The sequence below is a fragment of the Podarcis vaucheri genome, assembly GCF_965113315.1.
Source record: "Podarcis vaucheri genome assembly, chromosome: 4".
Taxonomy (NCBI): domain Eukaryota; kingdom Metazoa; phylum Chordata; class Lepidosauria; order Squamata; family Lacertidae; genus Podarcis; species Podarcis vaucheri.
In genome coordinates this window covers 57,213,265-57,240,505 of record NC_138762.1, presented here as the reverse complement: position 1 = coordinate 57,240,505, position 27,241 = coordinate 57,213,265, and the positions used below count along the sequence as shown (strand labels likewise).

At 40.1% G+C, this 27,241-nt stretch overlaps 1 protein-coding gene across 2 annotated transcripts in view; it reads left to right on the top strand.

Annotated features, from left to right (window-relative positions):
• The first annotated feature begins 1,335 nt into the window (after positions 1-1,335).
• Positions 1,336-27,241, top strand: part of BRWD1 (bromodomain and WD repeat domain containing 1) — a 44,102-nt gene continuing 18,196 nt past the window's right edge. For both annotated transcript variants that reach the window (XM_082220202.1, XM_082220201.1), the window contains exons 1-25: positions 1,336-1,624; positions 1,846-1,904; positions 2,073-2,102; positions 2,301-2,360; positions 5,787-5,937; positions 7,231-7,329; positions 8,657-8,817; positions 9,612-9,833; positions 11,074-11,174; positions 11,508-11,578; positions 12,020-12,120; positions 13,899-13,939; positions 16,313-16,411; positions 17,022-17,172; positions 17,303-17,437; positions 18,043-18,171; positions 19,321-19,546; positions 20,691-20,876; positions 21,307-21,490; positions 21,992-22,085; positions 23,063-23,203; positions 23,525-23,610; positions 24,205-24,397; positions 25,374-25,472; positions 26,067-26,174. In XM_082220202.1, the coding sequence (XP_082076328.1) occupies positions 1,468-1,624; positions 1,846-1,904; positions 2,073-2,102; positions 2,301-2,360; positions 5,787-5,937; positions 7,231-7,329; positions 8,657-8,817; positions 9,612-9,833; positions 11,074-11,174; positions 11,508-11,578; positions 12,020-12,120; positions 13,899-13,939; positions 16,313-16,411; positions 17,022-17,172; positions 17,303-17,437; positions 18,043-18,171; positions 19,321-19,546; positions 20,691-20,876; positions 21,307-21,490; positions 21,992-22,085; positions 23,063-23,203; positions 23,525-23,610; positions 24,205-24,397; positions 25,374-25,472; positions 26,067-26,174 (3,084 nt within the window). In that variant the 5' untranslated portion in view covers positions 1,336-1,467. The remainder of the gene's footprint in view (positions 1,625-1,845; positions 1,905-2,072; positions 2,103-2,300; positions 2,361-5,786; positions 5,938-7,230; positions 7,330-8,656; positions 8,818-9,611; positions 9,834-11,073; positions 11,175-11,507; positions 11,579-12,019; positions 12,121-13,898; positions 13,940-16,312; positions 16,412-17,021; positions 17,173-17,302; positions 17,438-18,042; positions 18,172-19,320; positions 19,547-20,690; positions 20,877-21,306; positions 21,491-21,991; positions 22,086-23,062; positions 23,204-23,524; positions 23,611-24,204; positions 24,398-25,373; positions 25,473-26,066; positions 26,175-27,241) is intronic.

Sequence of the window (27,241 nt, the reverse complement as noted above, 5' to 3'; positions counted from 1 at the left end):
GTTGTAATGCTGCTCATGCTTACTATTACTAGGAAGAGTGTGACTTTGGGGGAAATATATAGGATCAGACTGCGCTGAGTTAAAAAACAATACTAGTAGTAGGGATAATTCCAGAGAACCATCCGAAAAGCCCTATCAAGAAGTGTACTTGTGTTGTTTTTATGTAGTACAGGCTTTTGAAGAGTAATATTTTCCGTGAACCGCCCTGAGACCTCCGGGAATAGAGCGGTATATAAATTCAATTAATAATAGTGATGGATTGTACCCAAAGAACTAGGGCCAATGGAACTATTAAATTCCAGAACGTCAATCCCATACCTTTCGCCCTCTTCTTTAAACATTTCCAATTAATTATTTGTTCTTTATTTGGTTTTTTTTTATGATCTGCTTTGACAAGGCAGCAAACAAAGGATTCAAATAAGGCTGCAATCCCATGCGTGTTTACGTGAGAAAGTCTAAAATAATGGGACTTCACACAAAACTGAGGCACTCCCCAAACGCTCCTTTTATTTAGGGAAGCGCCAACATTTTCCCCTTGGAAAAGAACAGCCAGTCCACCATTAGCGTTTGTTTTGTAACCGATCCGCGCTCTTCCTCGCTTAATTGCAGTCCTAAAAACATTTGCCTGGGAATTAATGAACAAAACTCTCCTTAACAAAGGGCGACTTATCTCCATACGTAAACCTGCCTACTGATTTTCGACCGGACATGTGAAAGACCCTGACCAGAAAAGACATATAGGGCGAACCAGGGGAGAAAACCTTGATAGATTCGCAGGGGATTATCTGTATGAAAATGGCGCATTGTTTTTCCGGAAGAAGGTGCCTCTGTCAGCGCCGTCCTACATGTCTCTGGAAGTAAGCCCCACGGCACGCACGGACTTACTTCCAAGTAAGCATGAATAGGCTGGCGCTGCAGGAGGCAGCCAAGCGAGCGCTCTCACTTCCCTACGAGGGGCGGGAGGAGCCCTTCGCCGCTCGCTCCCATCCCTCCCCACTTTAATTCTCCACGAAGCCTCCTCTCCAACTGCCAAGTCGAAAATGGCCGCATCTCCTTCCGCGCTCACCCACCACAGCCTTTCACCACCACCCTGTCCTCACGTAAAGCAACCTCTTTACTACACAATGAGTGGCGTTTCATAAGCTTTCGATCTCTGTGTGTTTTTTAAACTTTTAAACGCAACCATTTCGTTCGCTCCAAATGGGACTATTTCACTCCCCCCCCCTTTTCCTTCCCTATAACTATCCACTCCGCCCCGCCTTTCCTCGGAGCTACGTCAGAGGCGCGCGGGGCGCCTCAGCAGTAATGGCAGCGGGGCTGGGCAAAGATTAATGTAGAGCGCGGCAGTGGCGGCGTCGAAGGGTGGTGCGCAGACGACGGACGTGCGCGCTCCCGCCCGCCGGACCTCTCCCTCATACATACAAATAGAGCGAAGGCGCGTGGGGGAGGGGAAGCGCTGATAGGATTATGTCGAGCCAGGCCTGGGCCGCCGCCGCGCCAGACAGAGCCCTCAGCCCTAATCTCCTCCTGGCAACAGCGGCCGCTGCGGATATGGCCGAGCCCTTGCCGGCCTCCAATTCTCCTTTGGGCGCCGGCAGCGGCCCTCTGCCGCTCATTGAATCAGGTAATGCGAAGAGTGAGCGCCGGCTTGGTGAGGAGAGCGAGAGGATGGAAGAGCCGGGCGAGGCGAGCGCTCGCCGTCTCCGCCGCCATCTTACTGAGCCTGGTTATGAGTTACAGTCACCTAAGGGGGATCCCCCCAACCCGCCCCCCCCCGCCGCCCTCCCCATCCCCCAACGAAGCCCGGCTTCGACTTCATCTCTCCTCTTTTTCTCCTTCTCGCAGAACTGTACTTCCTCATAGCTCGGTTCTTGAGCACTGGGCCTTGCAGGAGGACGGCGGAGGTGAGTTGTTCTTCGCCTGCACCCTCTGCACTGCCCCCACCCCACCCCCGCGAAGGGCGGCTTCATAGCGCCCCCCTTCACTTTGGTCAGAAGCAGCGCTTCAAAAAGCAAACGCGAACAGAAAACCTCCACCAGTGCCAAATACCAGCTTCTTTTTTCCCCCTACAGGTGCTAGTGCAGGAACTGGAACAGTACCAGGTCTGTGAGACTACTCATTTTTTAATAAAATAATTTCCTTTTATGCCACTCGCTTTTACCCCGCTTTTTTTTTGTAATCCCAATGTCTTTTAGAGATGGAAACTATGCCATCTGTGCAAGCATTTGTAATAGCTTTCTTTTGTGCCCCGTTCGTTCCAATTCATCTGGCTTTTCTCTCCTTCCCCCTTTCAATTTTAGTTGCTCCCTAAAAGGTTGGATTGGGAAGGAAGAGAACATTGCAGAAGTTATGAAGACTTGGTGAGACTTTTGTTGTTTAAAAAAAGGAAAAAACCCAGACAAGATTTGGATTGTTGAGTGGGGAGGAGATCAACAGTATTTGCTTTTTCAAACTAATTGTGCTATTTTTCATGCCTTTAAAAGCCTGTGTTGTCTTATGGAAGGTATTTATTATTGTGCTAGTCAACAGAAGCCATAAATGGGGACTCTGGGAACAGAGGATGTTGTCATCTTAGAGGAGGCGGGGTGTGTGTCATCAGGGCTTGTTAGGATAAAGCAGTCTGAAAAAGAACCTTTATTTCTTGGTTTCTACAGAAGATCTGCTAAATAACCTTAACCTGACAATATTTTATTTTTGTTTACCCCAAAATATGCTTTCCGTGGAAGATAAGAGCTGGCTTTCCACTAGAGGGTTGAGTTGTTTAATGGCTTCAAATTTACATTGAACCGCTTGGATTAGGATTTAAATAAGTGTTCTCAAGAGTCAGTATATTTTAAATAGATGCTTATTATTCTCTTCACAACAAATAACAAGCTCTTCCATGTGGACTTGGAAGCTGGTGGGGAAATGAGCAGGACTTGAAATGCTGCACTGTAGGGTCAGACTTTTACATCTGCTTTGTTCTTCAGCAGCTCACCCTCCTCTCTCCAAATGTTAGATTGTTAAAAGCTTGAATTGCTTAAAAAATCATTATACGCCACAATCCTAAATGTATTTTTTAAGTACCATGGATTGTAATGGACTTTCCTTCATTTAGTATTCTTAGGTTTGCACTGAGTTTCATATGGGATTCTTTATTTTTGGAAGCTTAGATGTGAATTGTAAGAGGAAACATTCCTCTTTTATAATTGAGAAAAATGCCACCAGAATTTTTAATGTGATGGTAATATGACATTTTCAGTTTTGTAGGATTTCTAAGTAGAGGTGCATAAGATGAGCTCCCTGGTTCTCCAGAGGTGGTGAACATATGGCATAGAGGGTTACACTGGGACAAAACTGTTATGTTACATTGATACAGGAAACAGTTTTTGCTGCATGAGCAGCCAAGCCTGAGTGAGGACTGCAACATATTATTGTGAAACATTGTGTCCCCCCCTTTTTAAAAAAGGCTACTTTGCTTGCATAAAAAATTGACATTACTCTTTGTTTAGCTTAAAATGTTTTTAAACAATTCTGTTTTCATGTCTGTGAGTTTGGGTCTGAAAAGGAAATGATAGATATAATTCAGTCAGTTGAGAGAAATGAAAAAAGTTTTCATAGATTTCAAATACTAAAAATATATTGCTGCTGTACTACATTTAATGCTTACAGAAATATTAAATGGATACCTGCAAGGAAATTTTAGTTGAGTAAATGGTATATCTAGAGCAGGGGTGCCAACTTGAATAAAACATTGGGGAAGGGGCACAGGTAAGCCCTGCCCATCATAATCAGTTACAAGGCACAGTGCACACACATCATTTGAATGGCAGTGCCCATCAGTTGGGGCGCGGGAGAGAAGATACCTCTGCCCCTAGGAGTTAGCACCTATGGTCTTAGAGCAGTGTTTCCCATATGGCCCCCTGGGAGGCCCCAGGATATTCCAAGGGGGCCCCAGGTGAAAATCACGTAAATGGGGGTTAGCAGCATGAGGATACCCATAGAGGGTAGTGAGAAGTGGAAGAAAAAAAACTGTTTTTAAATAACCAGGCAATCAGGATTTTTTATTTATCTGCTTGGCCAAACACAAGCAGGTAAGGGGGTGGCCCACCAGGGGTTGAAATCCACCTCAGCCCCTAGCCGAGCGGGGTGGTCTTGTGCTGCTGACTTGCATCTAGTAAATAACTGTCTACTCAGAAGAAAGCCACACTGAGTTCATTGGGCCTGGTAAGCTTGTGTGGGGCTATAGGCAGCCAGGGGTCCTCTGAACGATAAGATCTTTTTCAGACAGGTCAGTGAGGACCACTTGCTTTTTAAAATTCTCCCATATATACAGAATTCCCTGTGCACCTTTTGGACAGTATCTGTAGGATTTCCCCTCTGTGTCAAATAACTGGGGTAAAATAAGTGTTGTTTAGTTTTTACAATACATGGAAGATAGATCTCCTTCGGGAGGTTCTGGATTTTCCTTTCTTGGAGGTTTATAAGCAGAGGTAGGGTGGCCACCTGTCATGGATGCATTAGCATCCATGTTTTTCTGCTTCAACAATATTTCATTATGTTCCTATCATTCTATGTAATTGTATTTTGTATAAATTATAAAAATTATAAATAAAACATGTTCTGTTTACAAACAAAACATTTAAATAACTGCTTTTCTACTGGTAGGATGGGGGGCGGGGCATGGGCATAGCCAGGATTTTATTTAGGGTGCAGGCTTTGCTTGGGGGAGGCAGAATTTCAGATTTGTATTGATTTTTACTTATTGGGGGCAGCTGCCCGTCTCCCCCCCCCCTCGGCTATGCCCATGGGGCGCCACAGGAAGGAAACAAGGTGGGAAGGTGGCCATGGTAGGAAAATGGTTGGGAAACACTGATCTAGAGAATTGCACCTTGGAACAGGATTCAAGATATAACATCAGGATCTTTTTTTTGGGGGGGGGGGTTAAGTTGCTTGAGAGAATAATGCACTGCTCTAGTTTAAAAGTAACGTGCATATAGTGTGTATTGTTTATATAATTGTGTGGTTTTGGTTTATCTTGTTCTTGTACTTACAATTTAACTTCATTAGATTCATGCTAGATGAAAAATGGGAGAGGTTATAGTCAAATTAAAATTGATGTAATGAAGGTGGAAGGAGAAAGCATGGCTTAGTTACCGCAGGCCTGGTTGGTACCTCATTTAAGCCACAGTTAAAATAAACTATGGATCATAAAACAAAATTCCTGTTCACTGCAGCAGTGCTGAGGACTGGGGAGTAAAAAGTTGTACGTAGTTTGATCTTCAAGAAATTTAAGTGAATGAGAAAGCTCATAGATTTAATAGTCCAAAGTTAAGTTGGACTTACAGTTGCAGTATAATGCAAAACACTAGTTCATCTACTTGTTTGCCATTCAATTTTTAAAGTTTCTAAAGTAACTTATAACTACAGTAAATAGTAGCAAAAAACCTAGAATCGAAATAAAATGCAAAACATTGGAATAAAAGCAACATTGAAATGATTTAGTTAGCAATTAAAAGCGTAGGTCTTTTCCAGAACAACATTAAAGTAAGCACTGGGAGAACATCCTGTGTACAGTCCCTTCTCCCTAGTTTGTGGGTATACCTGGAGGGGGCCTCCAAGGATTACTTTACTTATTAGGAGTTTGTCAAGTGATTTTAAGCAACAGTGAAATGAGGTCAAGTTTGTTTCTTGCTTTTTCTCACATAATTAACAAACTAATAATGCTAAAATGTTTAGCTTATGTAAATAATTGTTATTTTTGTATTATGTTATATTAACTTGTTTTAATCCTATTTGTGTGTTAGGTCTTGTCTAACAAACATGTGGCTCCTGATCACTTGCTGCAAATTTGCAGGCGGATTGGCCCTATACTGGATAAAGAGATTCCACCCAGCATTCCGAGAGTGAACTCTTTATTGGGTGCAGGCAGGCAGTCCTTACTGAGAACTGCAAAAGGTATATTTCGACTTTTTAATGTGGCTTGGTGTGTTCAATTCTAGTGACTATATATGAACCTTGCTTTTGTACAAGTGTGTACTTAAACTTCCAAGACTAGGATGCATGAACTTGTCACCCATTTAATACATGCTGTCAGCACAGATCCAGCTTTGAGCTCCTCCTTTCACAGACATAGTGGTTCTAGTGGTTCAAAAGAAAACCTTATGTAGAATACAGTTCTCTACTGCAAACACAGGGTGGTATACATTCAAAAATCAAGCAGATTTTTAAGACATTAATAGTCAATATAGGTTCTCCAGAGACAAGTGGAGGGAGAGAATTGTTACCTTCCCTTACATATGAAAAGAAAGGGGACCAGGTTTCAACAAAAGTGTCTTTGTAAGCTACCTTTCTAAGCCCTTAGTCATTCTGAGATAGCCACATCCCAAATGTTGTTGAACCATACTTCAAGGGGTAGCTCAGCCTGAGATTTCTGAAATGTTATCACCAAATGCATGACCATCAGTAGAAAGAAAACTTAAAGCTGCTTCACCCTAAGTGCAAGTAAGTTGCTGTAGTTGTAACAGGTTTTTTTTTTTTGGGGGGGGGGATATGAACAAGAAACCTATAAATACTTGGCTGAGAACCTGTGAAGTGAAACTGCTTTGTACTTTGCTTATGTTTCTCCTTGTATTACACAACTGCTCTTTCCTCATTTTTCTTCTCACTTAAGAACACAGAGTAGCTAACAATGCAAAACATCTCCGTATGGCAGCTCATTTGTGTATATGTTAGTTGCATCTCTAGGGACAGCTAATGGCCAAGAGCTTCCTAATATACTAGGCACAACTGTTTCTTTTCATAAAGTGAAGAGGAAATATCAAGAATAAATATTCATAATTGGAGAAATGAGTAGATAAATAGATAAGTAACATAAAAACAGGAAAATGCAAAATCAACTAAGCGGGCACAGTGAATGTTCATTTTAGTGAATGATCAGGATACCGTATCCTGCAGTCAGGGGCTGGCGCTTGGGGTTTGTAAAACATAAAACTCTTGAAACCATTGTGCTGTAACTAATGCTTGATATAGAATGTCCCCAAAAGTACAGGAGTCCTTAGTTCAATATGTTATTGATAGAGCCATTGATTGAAGTTTTAAAATACTAAAGGTAGGTGTAACATGCTTCTAGTTAAACCAGGCCATTTTTTAAAAGTGAACTTTTAAAGCATTAAAGACTCTTAAATTTTGAAATGGTGTTTGAATAAATTTTCTGAGTAACTCTGCATTCAATTGAAATGCAATTTGCAGATTCCAGAAATCCCATTTGGAAAGGCTCAGTCATTGCTACCCTTCATAGAGGAAGACCCCCAGAAATTCCTGTTAACTGTGATAAAGCACCAAGTTTTGGTAAGTTTATCTTTTGCTTATTAACCTACTATGTTCTCAGTTTTTTCACTTCTGGTTTCTTTGTTTTGTACTGGCTGTTTTGTTTTTTGTGCCCTGCCACAGTAGGGGTAAGAAACTGAAACTGTAAAATAAGGAAATAATTCACAGCATGAAAGATGGGAACAAACTATTACTATATGTTCACACTAATGCTTATATATTAAAATAGCTGGTATTAGTTATGCTGAACTTTACTTAAAAGTAAAATAATGGGAGAGGCAACTCCTACAGGGTACAACTCCTACAGCAAGCATTTTGTCCTTTTCCCAGCTGTTTATATTATAGTATACTTCTGCAATACCACATAGCCATTTGAGGTGGACATTCCCCAGAGGCTCATGGAGGACAGTTTTAACACTGGGAGATGTAGATGCTTGCTGGAGGATTTCACATTCTCCTGTCTTTTGAGCTTGGCACTGACATAAATCAGTGCCTAATTAAAGCGACTTCCCCCTTATTTTTCTTGTTTTCCTTTCTCTTTCAATTTCCCCTTATTTTGAAGCTTCCTTCCATTTTTGTTCTGGTGGATTCTCCCCCCCCCCCCCCAAATTTCAACAGGGAAGGAGGACAAAGGCAGGCTCAGCTGAACCTGGGAGAAAGAGCCACACAGCTCTTTGAGGAAAAGTTCCCCCGAGCCCCAGGCTCTCTAGGGAGCAGGAAGAGCTGCACATCTGGTTACTTTACTGTGGTTCCAGCAGGCTCCTTCTTCCCAGCTGATGTGCATGCCAGTGCAGTAGCAGCAAAGGGCTTCCCGCCTCCCATATCATGGGGGAATACATGCCTCCACAAAGTTTATGCCTTTGCAAGTGAAAGTGAAACATGAGTAGAGATTCCTGAGAAAAGTGGTAAGGCCTATTGCCTATTTTTAATCATGCCACAGCTCACATAAAGAAATAGGTGTATCGTGCATGCAGGTGGCCTTTGCCACCTAGTAAGAAGGAAAGATGATGGATAAATATTCAGGAATTTTTATTAGTTGAAAAGCTATGAAAGGAGGATATTTGTGATAGCTCAGAATATATTCCAGATCCTAACCCTGGTAGCATCTCCAGTTCAAAGGATCAAGTGGCAGGTGGTTTTGCCATGAGATCCCAGAGAGTTACTGTGTCAGTAGACTGGGCTAGATAGACAAATAGTTTGACCTGGTGTAGGGCAGTTTCTTACGTTATTGTTTTGAAGTTTTTTTAGAGTACTCCAACCAGCATAATTACCTTAAATTCAGGTTTCCATCGGCATGATGACTTTTTGAAAAAATCCTTAATGAATGTTTGACTTATTTCTCTTCTAGTGGAAGTAAATTATGCAAAACAGTTGACCGGATGTACAAGATCCAGTTCTATATTCCAAGGCAACATGTATCAGCATATGAAGATGCACAGAAGAATTCTTGGTCACCTCTCGGCAGTTTACTGTGTGGTGTTTGATAGGACTGGACACAGGATATTCACTGTGAGTTTCTGTGCATTCTGAAATTTTGTCCCCTGTAGGAAAAAGTGAACTGTAGCAGAACCACCCATCTTTGTTAACGTATTTTACATGCCTTGAGAGGTAAACAACTACTTCTGTGACAATTGTTCACTTACTCTTTTGGTTACTGCTTTTTGATGTCTGTCCCTTGAAATTATTTATATTTTATTTCTCTAAAATAGATGTGTATTTTTGCTGAATTTATATTCTGTTCTGTTTAGAGTGGTTTTGTGTAGAATGGTCTACATATGTAATGTTTTTATAATTTTCAGTTTTACCCTAACCTTGGGACCTTATGGTGAAGGCTGGATTAAAAAAAACTTACAAAATTAAAAATAATATTATAATTATTTATACACACGTAAAGAGAAATTTCTGCTTTTTAAAAGTGGTTTTGCTCTTGAGTTACTGAGCACTCACAAACAGTAATCAGAAATCTAATACATATTTTAGTGTGTTCTGTCACACAGCAATATTTTTGTCTACTTTCCAGTAAAGCAGCATGGTAAACTTCATGAATGATAAATGAATAGAAAAGAAGCACTACAACAAATACTGTCTCTCTTGCTCACTTGTTCTTTGTTTTAGCTAGACTGATTCATAGATGATAATAATCAGCAGTATTGCTATTAATTTATCTCAACTGAATTTTGGAATTCTTGATGCTTTTGTATGTGGGTCTTTATGTTTGTTTGTTTTGCTTATTTGTTTTTAAGCATATTTCAGACTTCTCTAATGTGCCTTTCAGCTTAAAATGAATTTTTCTCTCTCTTTAGGGGTCAGATGACTGTTTGGTTAAAATTTGGTCCACGCACAATGGCCGGTTACTTGCTACACTGAGAGGCCATTCAGCAGAAATCTCTGATATGGCAGTAAACTATGAAAACACAATGATTGCTGCTGGCAGTTGTGATAAAATTATCAGAGTATGGTGCCTCAGAACATGTGCTCCGATTGCTGTTCTGCAAGGACACACAGGATCGATTACATCTTTGCAAGTAAGTTTTTAGCTAGCTGGATGTTGCTTGTTTTTGTGTGAAACGTGTGCTAATGTATGCTCCAATGTTTTTAAAAGTTGAGCCTTTTTCTACTGTACTTTGGACACTAATTTATAAGTTTTCTGTAAAATGAGGCAAAAGCTGTTTATCCCACTGTGAATTATTGGAGATTCGGTAAACAACCTGTATTTTGTTTTGCTTGTATCTTCAAATAAAATTATACAGTGGTACCTTGGTTTACGAACTTAATCCATTCCAGAAGTCCATTCTTAAATCAAAGCCGTACTTAAACCGAGGCTCGCTTTCCCTAATGAGGCCTCCCGCCACCGGTGCCCTTCCACCGTTCAGCTTCCGTTTGTAGACCGAGGTAAAGTTCGCTAAACGGAACACTACTTCTGGTTTTGTGGAGTTTGTATACTGAATAGTTCATAAACAGGGCTGTTCTTAAACCAAAGTACCACTGTACTTTTAAACATCGATGAATATAAGTTTGGGAAATCTGAGTGAAATTGTTTGCAGTTTTTGCAGCGTTCAGTGCTAGATTAGTTTCCTCATAGAAGATTAAATGACAGGAAACTAATGCATATGTTATGCAGCTTCCAGCTCAAAAGCTGTTGGCACAGTGGCAGTGCATGTGTTTTTCCAGGTGTTATAGCACATGTACCTGGTTTTTCCACAACTCCCAGCTGTGTGTATACAGTAGCAGTGACACATGTACTACCGTTTGATGTGTAAAGAAGTCCTTTATAGTGGCTGATAATACAAAAGCGTCCATTATGAGACTTAAATAGTCAGTTCTAAGGTACAGTATTCATTGTCTCCTCTTGTACTAGTATTGTATTATGGTTTCATTTTTGTTTAGTTTTGCTTTCTGATATTTTGCTCAGTTATATTCATGCTCAGCTTTATTCAGTCACATTGTACATCATTATACTATGTCTTATTCTCATAGTATAACATTAGCATTGTATAAATTATGCATGGTGTATGTGTATTAATGCCAAGTAAATATATGTAATAGAAAAGTCTGACAGGTTATCAGTTTATATCATGTTTGCGTTAAGTGAAATTTAACATTTGATGTTCAATAAAAATACTTTTGAATATTTTGTAGAAGATGCATGGAAAGGAAACTTGGTTTAAAAACTGAAAATAAATTTTAGACAGTGAATGTCAGTGCATATTGTTATCTTGTTTCCGTTAAGATGCACAGTAACTTTCAATTGGTTTTAACTTACAGTTTAGTCCATTGGCCAAAGACTCAGTGCGCTACATGGCTTCCACAGGTGTTGATGGAACAATTTGCTTCTGGCAATGGGATACCATTTCTATGAAATTCAAGTATGTAACCATCTTTAAGTTCTCACGATGCAAAGCATTTTAGTTCTGTCAGATCAAATTTTATATTGTGACATAGAAAATAAAGTGTGAGCTTCAAAACAGGTAATAGTCTATTCAGATCCTTTTCTTGAAAATATAAAGCAGTATAGAAATGAAATAAAGAATACTGTTGAAGTAAGCAAAATAAAAATGATACTGCAACTGTTCTGCAACATATAGGTGCATGAAGAAATTTGAAGCAGGCTTTATTGTATTTTCTAAAATGAATATCTTTGTGGAATTCATTGTACTTTTTTAAAAATGTATTTTTAAAACCTGTTTTTGTTTCTAAAGTAACCGGCCACTGAAATTCACAGAAAAACCTAGACCTGGAGTTCAAATGCTTTGTTCTTCATTTAGTGTTGGTAAGTATACATGCTAACGAAGCAGGTTGTTCTGTCTTCAGTTGAGAAACCATAAATATTTTTATTTTACTTTTGCTAAAGCATGTAAATTAAAAGTATTACTTCTTATAGTGATGGTAACGTACCTTCTTCATATATTATACAGAATTCAGACTGTATGGTACTTTACAAATTAAAAAGGTTTTAATTGAAGTAGAATACCTTTTAAGAATGTTAAGCATTGATGGCTATGCATTCATCATGATCTAGAGATAGACTTTCAGTGTTATAATAAGTAGTTATATTGGTTCTAGAAATAATGGGTTGGGTCCAGATTAAGCTGGTTGAACTTCAGTCTTTTGCAATCAGTGGGACTTAAGTGCAACTAACCTATTTGGATCCAATCCATATTTTTATAGCTTGCTGCCTGTTAGCATTCTAAACTACTGTTTAAATTTTCAGGTGGGATGTTCTTAGCAACTGGAAGTACTGACCATGTTATCAGAATGTATTACTTTGGTTCTGAAGCACCTGAAAAAGTTGCAGAGCTAGAGAGCCATGCTGTAAGTAATTCAGTGTTAAATTTCAATGAGCTTCTCTTTTAATTATATATATAGTTACATTGAAAAAAGCTGTTCTGAAATCTGACTGATGCAGACTTAAGACCTGATCTTAAAATCCAGGTTATTGTGGTTGACATAATTAGGAGGTGGAACAAATTGTACTGTTAACAGATTGGTTCTGTTAAAGGTTTTGTGTGAACGTAAAACCCTGATCATAGCACAGTGGCCACCTTTTATACATTCAGAATCTCAGCTTCATAAGTCAGGAAACGCAATCGTCATGCACCCTTGCATACAATGGCAGAAAAGCCAGCATTGTGTCTGAACCAGGAAACAATGGTTAATTGCTTTTAAACAAGGCAGGATTGGGAAGCCATAATTTAAATTTGGAATATTATGTGTACCACTGAAAGCACCATTTCAAAAAGGATTATTTATTATTTAGTTTTTTAAATGTTTTATAAATATGTATACATTATAATGTTAAAATATTCATAAAGTATTCCACTCTAAGAGAGGATACATATTTCATTGTAAAACATATGCAACCATAAGTAACCAGCACTAATCTTAAAACAATAAGCAGAGCACAATATTAGAAAGCAAACTTAACAGCATGCAAATACCTGAATGAAGTCTTGACCTGATACTGGCAAAAAAAACTCGAGTTGGTGCCACATGAGCCTCAGACAGGAAAGATGCTTTATATCTTGAGTGCTACCATAGAGAAGGCCTCCTCACATAATGTACAACTCCTAAAGGTGAGATGCAAAGGAGAGCCTCCTGGAAGGTGTTAATGCAGGCTGAACAGTGTACTGAGACACAGTCCAAATTCATTAGTTCCACACTGTTTAGGGCTTTATAAATCACCAGCAACACTTTGAAATTAGACCAGAAAAGTATTTGTGCATTTATTTTAAAACTTGGGTTGTAAGGCCTCTGTATGTCTTCTCACTTAGCAGCCTGGCCCCCATATACTGTACCAACTGCAGCTTTTATGTTGTTTTCAAAGGCCGTCCCATGTAGAAAGCATTACAGTAATCCAGTTACAGTGGTGCCTCGCAAGACAAAATTAATCCGTTCCGCGAGTCTCTTCGTCTAGCTGTTTTTTCGTCTTGCGAAGCAACCCTGTTAGCGGATTAGCGCTATTAGCGGTTTAGCGGCTATTAAAGGCTTAGCGGATTAGCGGCTAAAAGGCTATTAGCGGCTTAGCGGCTTAGAAAAAGGGGGGGAGTGGAAAAAAATTGGAACACTCGCAATGGAAAATCGTCTTGTGAAGCAGCTCAAAAACGGAAAACCCTTTCGTCTAGCGGGTTTTCCGTCTTGCGAGGCATTCATCTTGTGGGGCACCACTGTAATGCAAGGTTACCATTGTGTGGTTCACTGGGGCACAAGAGCAGAAGGTGGTAATTACTCTCGTGCCCAGATTGCAGTTTCCAGACAAATCTGGCTGACCACTTTGGAAAACAGGATGCTGGGGTCAATTAATGGACATTTGGACTAATGTAACAGGGCTCTTAAATTCTTGGCCCTACTCATAATTCAACTGGAGAATAACCAATTTTTTCCTATACATGGACAGTCCCAGTTGCTGCATCCATCTGTCCCGGGAGACAATGGAGGAGTGTGCCTTCGGGGGTGAATTCAAAACACTGGAGAGTTACAGTCCTTCATCTTTAGAATTAATATTCCTTTAATCACAAAACAGGAGTGGAGTGACTTAAGCATTTAATGGGCATTGTTTGCGTTCTATTGTAACACAACTTTCTCTCTTGTAGGACAAAGTTGACAGCATTCAGTTTTCTAATAATGATGACAGGTATGTTACACTGAGAGATGCTGAGTGGAAAAACCAGTAAACTGGAGAGTCCTAAGAAAATCTAGCAATACTGTAAAACAGAAAAACAGTTTAGACCAGTATGGAACAGAATTCAAATTGGAGTTGAACTCTCACCAGCCCATCTAGCATGGCCAGTGGTCAGGTATAATAAATTTTTGAGCCCAACATCAGGAGTGTACAGGTTTCCCATCTTAGTTACAATGCAGACATATATAGACTAATGTAGAACTTTTAGTCCATTTTTTTCTCTGCACCAGTTCATAAGAAATTGCCTTATGCTTAACTGGATGTTGCTAAATTCCTGGTTTCTTCACACTGAAGGTTCATTTTTTTCCTTTCACAGCATGGTCTGATTTTTGTTCGTTTTCCTACAAGTGAAAGATAGCAATTTTGGAAGGAAGTAGAGGAGCATGACTTCAATGTCATTCACACAAAGTTACTTTTAGTGTAAGACAGGGTTAGGGAGCCTGTGACCCTCCAGATGTAGGGCTCTAGTTCCCATCATCCCAGACCATTGTGCTGTGAGGATGGTGCTGATGGAAGATGTAGTGGCACCTGCCCTGTGGAACGCCCTCCCACCAGATGTCAAAGAGAAAAACAACTACCAGACTTTTAGAACAGTGTTTCCCAAACATTTTTGGGCAACGGCACACCTGTTTACCGGAAAAAAATCTCGCGGCACACCACCATTAAAGCCCCGCCCCGTGACGTCAGCGCGCAGCGTCACGCTGGGAGGGACGCACAAAAGTGAACGTTTTTTCCCTTCCCCTTGCCGGGGTGGGAGGAGGCAGCAGAGCGAGGGACTGAGGGACGGCGGCAGCTGAGGCGGCGGCGGCTGTTGTGGTGGTGGCGGCGATAGCGGGCGGAGGAGGAGCCGTCGCCGGGAGTTGCTGCTGCTGCTGTTGCTGCTGCTGCCCGGACATGCCGGCCTCCTCCTCCTCCGCTGTCTCGCGCTCCTCCCTTTTGCGCGCGCTGCCCCGCCGCTCGGCACCACCACCGCGGAGCCGCCCCCGGCTCGACGCGGATCCTCGCCGCCGCCGCCTCTCGCCGCCCGACTCGCCCGCCTCCCTCCCACGGCACACCAGCCGGTGTCTCACGGCACACTAGTGTGCCGCGGAACACCGGTTGGGAAACACTGTTTTAGAAGACATCTGAAGGCAGCCCTTTTTAGGGAAGCTTTTAATGTTTAACAAGTTATTGTATTTTGGTGTTCTGTTGGAAGCCGCCCAGAGTGGCTGGGGAAACCCAGCCAGATGGACGGGGTATAAATAATAAATTATTATTATTATTATTATTATTGCCCAGCAAGATCTGGAGGGCCACAGTTTTCCTGCTCCGGTTCAGGAAATAGTATGTGCATGAAGTCTTTTGATCACATATACTAGATTGGTGTAGGAAAGCACTGGATGTGCAGTTCTAAAAAGTCTAGAGATGCACTGTTTGACCTTTATTTAGTACAGGGGTGAGGAGCCTTGGACATGGGAAGTGAATGCATCCCTCCAGGCCTCTCACCCTTGCAACGCCCTTCAGGCCATACTATTACCCCAGCAACACTCATTACCACACTGTTTTGCACCCTCCTTTAGTGTTTTTGCCAGCAATTGCCATCACTTCCCTCAGTGCAGTAATGTATGAACTTGATGCTCTTCTCTGACACCCATGCTTAGGCCCCACTCAGGAATTTTCTTTTGCTTGAGAGAAAGAGAAATCACAAAAGTGAGATCTTTTGAGTGATTTCATGGAGCAAGTGGCTTGTTCATCTCTTAATGGGGCGTGGGGTTACCCTTCTCGTGTACCACCTGAGAGTTGCCACTGCCAACCTATGAATGAGGATGGAAATAATTTATAAAGTAGTGGATGAAGAAACATCATGGATTAGAAAGACCAGTGGGATTTTTGTGATTATGCCCTCTGGTACAGAAGACTTTCACTTTTTTAAAAAAAACAACTGCTCATGGCAGCTGTTTGGGGCTGGTTCCCACAACACTCTTATCTATGGGCACCTCAGATGTTTTTTACGAAAACAGAGTGCAGAAAAAGATAACCCATTGAGTAGGGTGTTAGGAGGGTGATGTATACATTTTGTTGTAATACAGCACTCCTTTACTCTGGAGTGTGGTGGGGAGTTAGATTCACTTCCAAATTTTCTGATTGCAAAGCTGACTCTCTCCTATGTCCTTGGGAAATGTGTTTGAACTAGTTGGAGGCAGCCTTTGGAGAATAGTGTTCTCCAGTCATACCATTTTTGTATATGCAGCTTGCATATTTAAAACTTCTGAAAGGTGCCTCTTAAATCTGAACACTATGCTTATCTTTTATATGTCACATAGTATCTTTTAAACTTATGCCAAGGTTCATAAGTGGCAGCAGAGATGGAACAGCTCGAATATGGCGCTTTCAACAAGCTGAGTGGAAGAGTGTTTTGTTGGACATGGCTGACAGGCTATCTGGGTATGTGTAGTGTATTTCATTTATATGGGGTATTAGCATTAAGTGACTATGAAATGTACTATATTATTGTAATATATAGTTACCTTGTTTAGTTGAATGAAAGCTTCTAAGTAGGGTGGGAGTGTAAAGCTTGTTTTTGTTGGAAAACAGTCATGAGTATGCTTAGCTGCTCTAGTGGTAAAGTGGTATATCTTGCAAGGAAGTTTTAGTCTTTAAATTGCTAGTGTGAAGTAGGAACACCCATCAAAGAAAAGGGAAGAACCACCCAGCTTTTGCTTGCTTATTTTCCTCATTTTCTGGCATCCTCTATGTTAATCTGACACAAACTTGAAAGTGCTGTTACTGCTTCATTCCTTTTCCAGAGCAAGGAGTGCCTGTCATTTTCTAGCACACCAGGGTAATTGATGCTGCTGCTTCTGCTCTAAAATGTTTGTTTCAATCTTTTCTGTGAACAGATTCCCAATAATCTGACACTTGCGTTTCAAGAAGCTTAAATTTAAATTTTCACTTGAATAGTTTGTTAGATCTCTAGATCAATACTTTGTTTAACTTTTTTAAAAAAATGTTAAAAATTCTAATGTATTGAAATGGTTTAATTTATTTGAAATAGTGATTTGTGTTCCGAAGAGGACAGATATATGAAGCCTAAGGTGACCATGATAGCTTGGAGTAAAAATGATAAGCTGGTGGTTACTGCTGTGAACAATCATCTGCTGAAAGTGTGGAATTCTTATACTGGGCAGCTTCTTCATGACCTCACAGTAAGCACTGATTCAGAATGTGGCATTTTATATAAACATAGACCAAATATTGTATTCTACATTCAGTCTTTTAAAATAAGAATTCCAGCTAACTTCAAAAGTAACATCTCTTTCTACTCCTATTCAAAAGGGACATATGGATGAAGTGTTTGTTTTGGAACCCCACCCATTTGATTCCAGGATTATGTTGTCTGCAGGCCATGACGGGAACATTTTTATCTGGGATGTAACAAAAGGCATTCAGATAAAACATTATTTTAACTTAGTAAGTATTATTTCTCTTCAAGCAATTTGTGTTCTTTTTTCCATTATGTTCAGCATTTATCCACTTGTTTGAACAACTGTGATAAAGAGCTACATAACTTATTGTCTCCTCTATTTATGAATGCGATCCATTTAGTCCGTAAGTAGAGCACTGCTACTGCTTGCGTGCAAAACGCAATAGAATGCTTCTGCGCATGCGTGAAGTGCACACAGCGAACCCGGAAGTAAACATGTCCGGGTTTGCCGCATTCATAACCTGAAAAGCCGCAATGTGAAGCAAACGTAACATGAGGTATGACTGTAGAATTAAACAGGCCTTGTACAGCATTTATTTAAACACTGGCCTTTTGTTATTTGCTATCAGAAGTCTCTTGAATATTACAGTTGCTTCTAGTTCTAAAAGTGGTGTTCTGTTTCCTATTGGTATTTTTTTGCTGTGTGCCAAATTATAAAATTAAGATATTCATATAGACCAACATAGTGCACTGTAGTAAGTGGCAAGTGTTGCTTGTTGTTCAGGAAGGAGACACTTTCTCTAATGAAATATTTGTCAATTGACTGCTTTAAAAATAGCAGAATACTTGTAAGTTCTGTGTTGTTATTCAGATTGAAGGACAAGGACATGGTGCTGTCTTTGACTGCAAGTTTTCATCAGATGGACAACACTTTGCCTGTACAGATTCTCATGGGCATCTATTGATATTTGGCTTTGGTTGTAGCAAACCTTATGAAAAGGTATTTTTTCAGTCTTTCTCATTGCTAGAAAAATTAGTAGTGTTAATAAATGCATTTCATATTCAGCTTTTATTTCTTCTGAGCTTGTTGATTTCTGCTTCATGTGTACTGTATAGTATAGACAATCAGTCTTTAGGCCCAATTCCAGTGTAACCTTGATTGTTGGGACAGTGAATAAGCCTTAGTGCTTCCTTCTCTTCTTGCAAACCTTGCTTGAGAGGTGCCTCTGATTTGTTAAATCAATTTCCTGTTTTGTCCAAAACAGGAAGTGGCATTTGAGTGCTGCCTACAAGCCTAGTTTCCAATCCTGCTTTACAGCCATTGATTAATTGATTAAATCACATGTCACTGGTTTGGTTATCTTTAGAAACTGTGGTTTCTAATTGAAATCTGCTTTTAAACTGAGCATATGAACTAGAGTGAAGGGGGTGAGGAATTGCTCAAGCTCATTACTTTATGCTTCAACAAACCGCAGTGTGTTAAAGCTGCCAAGTTATGTTTGAACCAAGCCTCAGTCAACTAAAGCTTCATTTGATAAATGTGTTAAGATAAAATTTAATCAGAGGGTTAAGACAAGGGCATGCTAAAAAATAAAGAACATTTTGATTTTTGAATAAAGTACCGAACTGTTGAGGTTTTAGCTATTCAGTCTGGTATTGCCCCAAACTTACCGAATCCAGTATGTTTCCTCATGCTGAACCTATATTCTGCAGTTCTATACAAAATTGTCACCCTAATTGTTAAAAATACACTGTCTCATGGGATATTCAGAAAATAATATTCAACTGGGAATTTTGTTAATGGATAACATTGTATTTCATGGAGTTAAAACTTGAAAAAGGTGCTACAAAAAACAAAATGGAGGAGGAGGTGAACTACTAAGTGTTAGAAACATTGGTTTGGGAAACAACATTGAGTAAACTGTTTTAGCTCAATGAAAATAAGACCTATGAAGACCCTCTGCTTCTGAGGAAGTCCAGTGTGTTTGAAACATGTTGGCTGTTCCTCATAAAACTAATTACAGCATTCTGGCACCAACTGGAGGCCTGCCTCACCCTTCATCCTTCTGGTGTACTCAGTTTACTATAGTATGTAATGTCGTTTTCCTCCCTGCAAAGTTGATTATATTTAAGTTTCATTTCTTTCTAGATTCCTGATCAGATGTTCTTCCACACTGACTACCGACCACTGATTCGAGATTCTAACAATTATGTCCTAGATGAGCAGACTCAACAGGCTCCTCACCTCATGCCCCCACCATTCTTGGTAGATGTGGATGGAAACCCTCACCCAACAAAATACCAGCGGTTGGTACCAGGAAGAGAGAATTGTGCAGATGAGCATCTGATTCCTCAGCTGGGATATGTAGCAACAAGTATGAATGGCAGTCTTCCACCTCTAACTTTGATCTCATGATAACACAATACAATCCATACTGTAGTCTTAAGTAGTTATGGTGTTTTGTTTAGGGTATGCTATGTTAGTTATGCCTTCAACAAACACTTTTTGAATTTTTTTGTTTTGTATTGTGCAACTTGATTGGTTAACAATGTTGTTTCTTAATACTCAGTGCTTTCCTTTTGAAAAGGAATCAGGTCTTAAAAACAGTCAACTTTATTTGTTAATATCTAAGACGGTATTTCTTAATCATTTACTTGAGATCTCGGGTAGAAAATCAACCAAGATATACAATTTTCTAGTGCATTATTTTGCTGCAGAAATTTTTCCATTTCCTAAATTCATTAGTAGCAATGAATGGATGCCAACTGAAAATAAATATTAGACAGTGGACAGTTTAACTTCATTGACTAAATACAAGTAAAATTAATATGCTAATTGGATCACTCTCTAGGGCAGGTTTCCTCAAACTCTGCTCTCCAGATGTTTTGAGACTACAGTTCCCATCATCCCTGACCACTGGTCCTGCTAGCTAGGGATCATGGGAGTTGTAGGCCAAAAAACATCTGGAGGGCTGAGCTTGAGGAAGCGTGCTCTAGGGCGCTGAAGCTTTTCTGATGCAAACTCAAGAAATTCCAGTTCAGAACTCTGGAAAACCCATATCACTTCTTGAGATAGTTTTTCAAGTTCTGAAGTAGGCACTAATTTAGATTGCTCTCCAAAATTATAAGAAAAAGGGTTAGGTATGGCCAAGGATACTTTCTCTTTGCTTTCTTTTTAAACTAGTGCATATAAGTTCTAAAATGTTTTTGAACTCTGGAATGTAAAAAGCAGCTTGGAGATTCTGGAAAGCACCTGCTAAGCAAGAGTCTTAAGGAGGAAATTGAGAGCTTTAGCATCTCTAGATCCTAGGCATGACTGCTAAAGACCTCCATTTCCCATTTATTCAGCAGAGTATTGACTGTTTCAGCATGACTGTGAGAGCAGACAAAAAATTAACAACATAAAATGTAGATGATTTTGTATTTTAAGAGATTGGTGAGAATGGGTTCAATATTCTGACAGTTGTTCTTAATTCTGAAATTGTTAAATGTGTGTGCTTTTCATTTAAATTTTGTAAGGTGATGGAGAGGTCGTGGAGCAAGTAATAGGCCAACAAACTGCTGACCAGGAGGAACCGGCTTTGGAACCTAGCATACTTGATGGCATGATTAGACATTTACAGCAACAGCAAGACCAAAGAATTGGTTCAGATCAAGACATGCTTCCACCTGGGCCACAAAATGGAGATGAAACAGCTAGAAGAGGTCAGTGCTTGCTTTGAAGATTAGTGGGAAATGATAAACTTTTGCTGCTTACTAGTATCTCTGACATAAAACATACTGATGTATCATGGTATCACATTACAGGTCAAAAAGCCAATTTGGGACACCCATCTTGTCTCTCACAAAATGAGAAATATGGCTGTCTCCATAGTGTCATCTCTTTTATATAACTTCCTCCCCTTTGAAACATGACTTTATTCCTATCATTACTGTTTATTCCACCTTTGGAAGTTACTAATGTCCAGCTAGAATGTGTAGATATTTTGTAGTAAATACATAAATCTCTTGGGTCATCCAGAAGAGCACTTGGTCTGAAATCTACCATTATTCAGTAGAAGATGCAACATTCCAAAGCTATTTGCTGCTGGAATGTTTTTACTGCATGTATTTTATGAATATCTCTTTCCTTTAGATTTCCGGAGGCCAAGCTCTGATATCCAGTCCCCTCCTAATATTGGCCTGAGACGTAGTGGTCAAGTTGAAGGTGTGCGTCAGATGCATCAGAATGCTCCAAGGAGTCAGATCGCTACAGAAAGAGACCTCCAGGCTTGGAGACGGAGAGTAGTTGTTCCAGAAGTGACACCCAGTATATTTAGGTGTGCAGGCTTACCGAACTAAAGATTGCTATGGAAGCAAGTTATAAGTATTCATACAGTTAATTAAAAATTCAGGCATTTGAGAAATATTTTTTCACTTGGTTTTAAAGTATCATTTTACTGAATACATCATTTGATCAGCATAAACATACTGTTTCTGGTCTGTTTAGTACCAATTTATTCCCTTGCCCTAACTTTAGAATCCAGTTCTCTTTTAACATTTCATGTTCATACTATTAACTCTAGATTAGAGCCTCTGGGCAGGAGCTATAACACTGCTGTTCTACATGCTATTTAATTTAGTTTTATTTCTGTTCTTCTTCTCATCCAGTCGCTCCTGCCAAAGTCCAGCATTAATTGAAACACATTTTTACATAGCATAAAACTGGTGTATACATGCATCAAACCAGAGTTAGCAACAGAACTGTATACTGTAAGTACTTTACCTTTCACTGATGTGATTCTGCTTTGTCTGACAAGCGTTTAAAATGCATTTTTCAGAAATCAAATGGAGTATAGGGTTGCAAAAGGAGAAGAAGAGAAACGCATATATACAATGGAACAAAAAAGGAAGTTATATCATTCATCAGAAAAGGTAGGAAATGTAAAATATAGAATGTCTTATGAGTAACATGAGGGTACACAGGTTGTTACTCAGAGAAGAGATTTGAATGCAATAGAACTGTGTGCAAAGCTTGTTGAGTGACAGTTGCAGCAGTGAATGTACAGTGGTACCTTGGGTTACATATGCATCAGGTTACATACGCTTCAGGTTACAGACTCCGCTAACCCAGAAATAGTACCTCGGGTTAAGAACTTTGCTTCAGGATGAGAACAGAAATCGCGCAGCAGCAGTGGGAGGCCCCATTAGCTAAAGTGGTGCTTCAGGTTAAGAACAGTTTCAGCTTAGAATCCGTATACATTATTTCCTCAAATCTCTTCTATGCTCTTAAATGACTTCTTCACATTTCAACCAGGAATAAATATTAGAGTCCCTGGCATCTCCAGTTAGGACTGGGAAGGACCCATATATGGAACCCTGGAGAGCTGCTGCCAGTCAGAGTAGGCAGTGCTGAGCTAGGTGGACCATGGGTCTGATTCTGTCTAAGGCAGCTCCATCTGTTCTAATGTAGATACAATAAAAGCAGATAGAGATGATAGCAGTCAAACACCTGAAGGACTGTTGCATAGGTTGCTTGTTCTTTGCTACCTTAGAGGGCAGGAGTAGATCAAATTGACCTAAGTTACAGGGTAAATTTCAGTTGAATATTGGTAGAAGCTTTTTGACACTGGTTCAGTGGAACCAGTTGCCTAGAAGGCTTGTAGGTTCTCCCATGTTAGAGGCCTTCAAGCAATGGCTGGACAGCCTTCTGTTGGTTCCCTGACTCTGGATTTCCTACATGAGCAACTGGCTAGACTAGATCACGACAAAGCCTCGTCTATGATACTGTGACTACTTGAATGTTTTTCATTTAGAATTTGACAGATTAGGTTCCTTGTATCTCCTTTCCAGTAATTTGTAATGCATACTTCCACCTCTAACTTGGCTCTTCTTTAATGGTCCTAATTCAGAGTGACTCAGAAGATTCACTCATACAATCCAAGAGAAGGCTTTATAGGCGCAAATATGCTTCGTATCAAGCACGGAATAAGATTGAACAATCTGATTCTTCTAGTGAAGATGGAGATGGAGGTTCAGGATTCATTGAACAGGTGACTGCTCCGATTTCATGTTAGTAATTAAAACTATCAGAAATTCTGATTTCCATTTGTTTGTTTTCAAAGCCCTAGCTTTTACCAACAAAGGCAGGGTAGATACAATTATTATCAATTAGATACAATTAGCAGAGCCCCCTTCAGTGCAGATAATAAGTAGGAAGCTCACATTTCAGTGATGCATTTTATTGTGTTGTACTATGTAATCAGTTCTTTCTTTAAAATAATTTTCTTTTGTTGTAGTTTTGTAAATCTTTAACCTAGTGGTGATAAAAGAGAGAATGAACAACTCTAAATATTTTCCCATTTTTAATCTAGGAGGCAGAAGAAAGTGATGGGATGAATTTGTCTTCCCATGAGGAAGAATGGAAGAGTGACAGCAGAACCAACAGTGATAGTTCCAGGTAAAATCAGTTTCAAGTATCAGTTTGTGATGTTTGTGAGCCTTGGCAAAACTACATTTTTTCTTCTGAAAGTAACTTTTTTTTGGGGGGGGGAGATTATTTGTGATACAGCTAGATGTTGTGCTGGAAATAATGCTGTTTGGTGTTTAGCAGCAAATTAAGGGATGTTGAAAAGTCAAACTTAAGAAACTTCCCAGATTGTTAGATTTTAATTAGTACCTTGCAGTAATATCAATGACACATCCTCTATACTGGGATGTTTCTGTGTACTCTGGTGGGAAAAGGGAGAGAGAGGCTATCTCTTCTGCAAACTGTGTTCAGAGCACCAGGAGATGTACTGCCAAGAAGAGGGGAGAAATTGCCACCTCTTTTAGAACTCTATGGTTCCTCATTGTAGTTTGAATGTTTGAAATTCTATGTACGTGACTTTATAGTGTGCCAGTTACAGAGCTACTGTTGAAATTAACATTAACAGTCAGCTTTGAATAATATCCAACAAACTTTAAAACTAGTTCAAGTGCAGTCAGTTCTGAGCTAGTAGAGATCTCTAATTTGGCTGTGTGTGTTTCCCCTCCCCCTCTTCCCCCCGTCCAGTGACTCTTCAAGTGAATATTCTGATTGGATTGCTGATGCAGGGATTAACCTGCAGCCTCCTGTAAGAAGCTCTCGGTGCAACACTATTAAATACTGTAGTTCTTCTGAAGATGAAGTACCAGTAGGAAAAATGTCTACGCGAAAGAGAAAGAAAAAAAGACGGAAAAAATACAAACCAAAACAGCACGAGGAGGTAGTGATTCTGGTTTTTGTCAGTTTTTAGATACACCCAATCAGTTATTGTGATTTAGATTTTTTCTATGCTTTGAAGACATTCTAAAAATTATTAGTGTATTTTTATGAACAGAAGAGCACAGGAGCATTTCAGTCCATGACATGAACATTGTATGTCCTTGTTGGTTCATAATGCTATTCCAAACCATGACTTAGCTTCAACAAGGAAACATCCTTAAAGGTAATTGCAGCCCTATTTAAAGTGGACCTAGCCACAGTGATACAAACTTTGGTTACAGCCAGGTAACACTGCTGCAGGGATGAGGATCCTGTGGCTCTCCAGATGTCATTGGGGTCTTCCCATCAGCCTTAGCCAGATTGGCAAATGGTAAGGGTTGTTGGGGTTAAGTCCAGCAACAAGTTGGTTTGGAAAATTTACCTGGTGCAGAATGATATTGTCAGAGCACTTGTGGGAGCTGGACCTTGATATCTTATAAGACCTATTCTGTATCAGTTGGCTGTCTGTTCATTTCTGGGACCAATTCAAGAAACAGCTTTTCGTCTTCTAAGTTCTAAATGATTTGAGACAACATTATCTGAAGCATCACCTACATCTGTAAGAGCCTGCCCTAAGCATTAAAATCAGGAGACCCTGCTTTCTGGTCTGCCTTTGAGACCTGTTAGACGCATGATGGAATAGAAGGGTTAGGGCTTGCCCTGCACCTTTGGCACTCCCTCTTCAGGGATTTGCAAATGACCTCATCTCTGTAAAAACTCTGAAGTCACCTTTATTCAAGGCTGTTTTTGGCTGAATTGTGCCGTACTTGGGGGAGGGGGGAATAATTAGCTGCTTATGGGGGTTTGCGTTTTGTTTTATTTTCATGTGACTTAGAAATTTGTAAGCTGCCTTGAAAGACAGATTAAAAACCTTTTAAATAAATTAGCAGTCATAACGCTGTGTTATAATTTGGGTAATCCTTTCTAATGATGCACAGGTGAATGCACCCCAGCAGTCCTGGGAAGTTCAGCCTCCTGATTGGATAACAGATGTCAGACTCCGAAGGTCTCCTTTTGTTCCACAAATGGGTGATGAGGTAAGGGAATTTACATTGAATCTAAGCTTGATCTGGTAAAAGCATAGGTAGCCTCAGTCCTGTGATTTGCTATGTCTTGGAAAAGTAGCCATCATCCACAAGTAGCACGCTGTGCTGTGGTGGTGCTCTCTTGTAAGGATTCTTTAGCTTTTAAAACGACAAAAAGGAGCAGCCACCTAAAAACAAAAGCAAAATACAGAAAACAAGCTTGGATTGGGTACTAGCATGCCAGGCCACATGCCCAGCTTTCCCCATTCTGTCTTAAAGGGTTTCTGGACCTTGAGGCAGAAGCAACATGACTTGTTTGCATGTACAGCTGATGTGAATAGCAGCATATCATAATTGGTCCTTGGGCTCAGCTTTATGCTGTGAATGGAAGGAGGAGAGTGTAGGAGTGGCTGGTTTCCTTTTCCCTCTTTCCATTCGACTTGGATGACTATGCAGTTTTGGCACAGGGGAATTGGTGAGTGAAACAGCCAGTGGGTAGCCAACCTCCTGTTAATGTAGCTAGCCTTGTAAGTAAATAGAGAAAATGTTTCTCGGCTAAATTAATTTTGAATTTCATTGACTGATTAAAAAATTCATTTTTGTTAGGCGATATATTTTCGACAAGGCCATGAAGCCTACCTTGAAGCAGTGAGGAAAAGCAATATTTGTGAACTGAATCCTCAGAAGGAACCATGGAGAAAAATGGTTCTTAGGGTAAGACTGGTTCAGCATGGGTGTTTGCATGCTACAAAGTACTTTACAATTCTTCTCATTGGTCCCCTAAAGGAACCAGTAAAGTAGGCAAGGATGAGGCAGAGGTGAGCCTAGTGAACTTCATACGTGAGTTGTAGAGCCGGAAATGTTTCAGAAAAAGGGCAACCCAAATTATGAAAGGGTTGGAGTAGCTCCCTTCTTAGTAAAGGTTAGAATGTTTGGGGCTTTTTAGTTTATAGCTCAGGAAGACTTTGTTGCTTGAGCAAGCCTCAGCTGGAACCTGAAGTCCTTTATAGTCCTTCCTGGCTGAAAGGATACAATGGCCAACCTGGGAAGAGTCAGTCCAATTTCACAGCAAAATGAGAAGGCATTTCAGATGTGCTTTACCTAGAAGTAAGCCCCACTGAACTCTGTCAGACTTACTTTTGAGTACTCATGCATAGGTTGCACTAGACATCTTAAAATAGGTAGCCCTTTTGGCAAGGGGCCACTCGGTAACACGGTTACACAAAGTTATGGTGTGACTGCACATTGAATATTGCTTACAGTTCTGGTCACTTCCCTTAAAAAAAAAAGACAACGTAGAGCTAGAAAAGGCCCAGAAAAGGGCAACCAGATGGATCAAGGGAGGTGATAATGCATATTTTAAAATCAATATAGGGAAAGTTTGATTAGGATCCAAAGAACCACAAGCAGAAACGAAATGGCAGTGTTCCACTGCAAGGTGTAAAATAGTCCTTCCATAAGTGGAAAACACCTGCTCCACCTTTGGATTTAATATCTCTGCCTTCCATTTTCCCCTGAAGTACATTTATCTTAATCTGTTCATTTATAGAAACAGAATTATGCCTGTGCTTTTGAAATGGCCAGTGTAGCAGAGGATTAACCCTTAGGAAGCTTAAGCACTTGGAAATGACTACAGGGTTATACATGGTGTTTTGCTTCTAGGTTTGGGGAAGGGCCATAGATCAGTAGAGCACCTGCTTTTGATGCAGAAGGTCAGTTTCCATCCCTGAGATCTTCACGTAGGGCTGGGAGAGAATTCTAGAGAGCCACTGCCAGTCCTT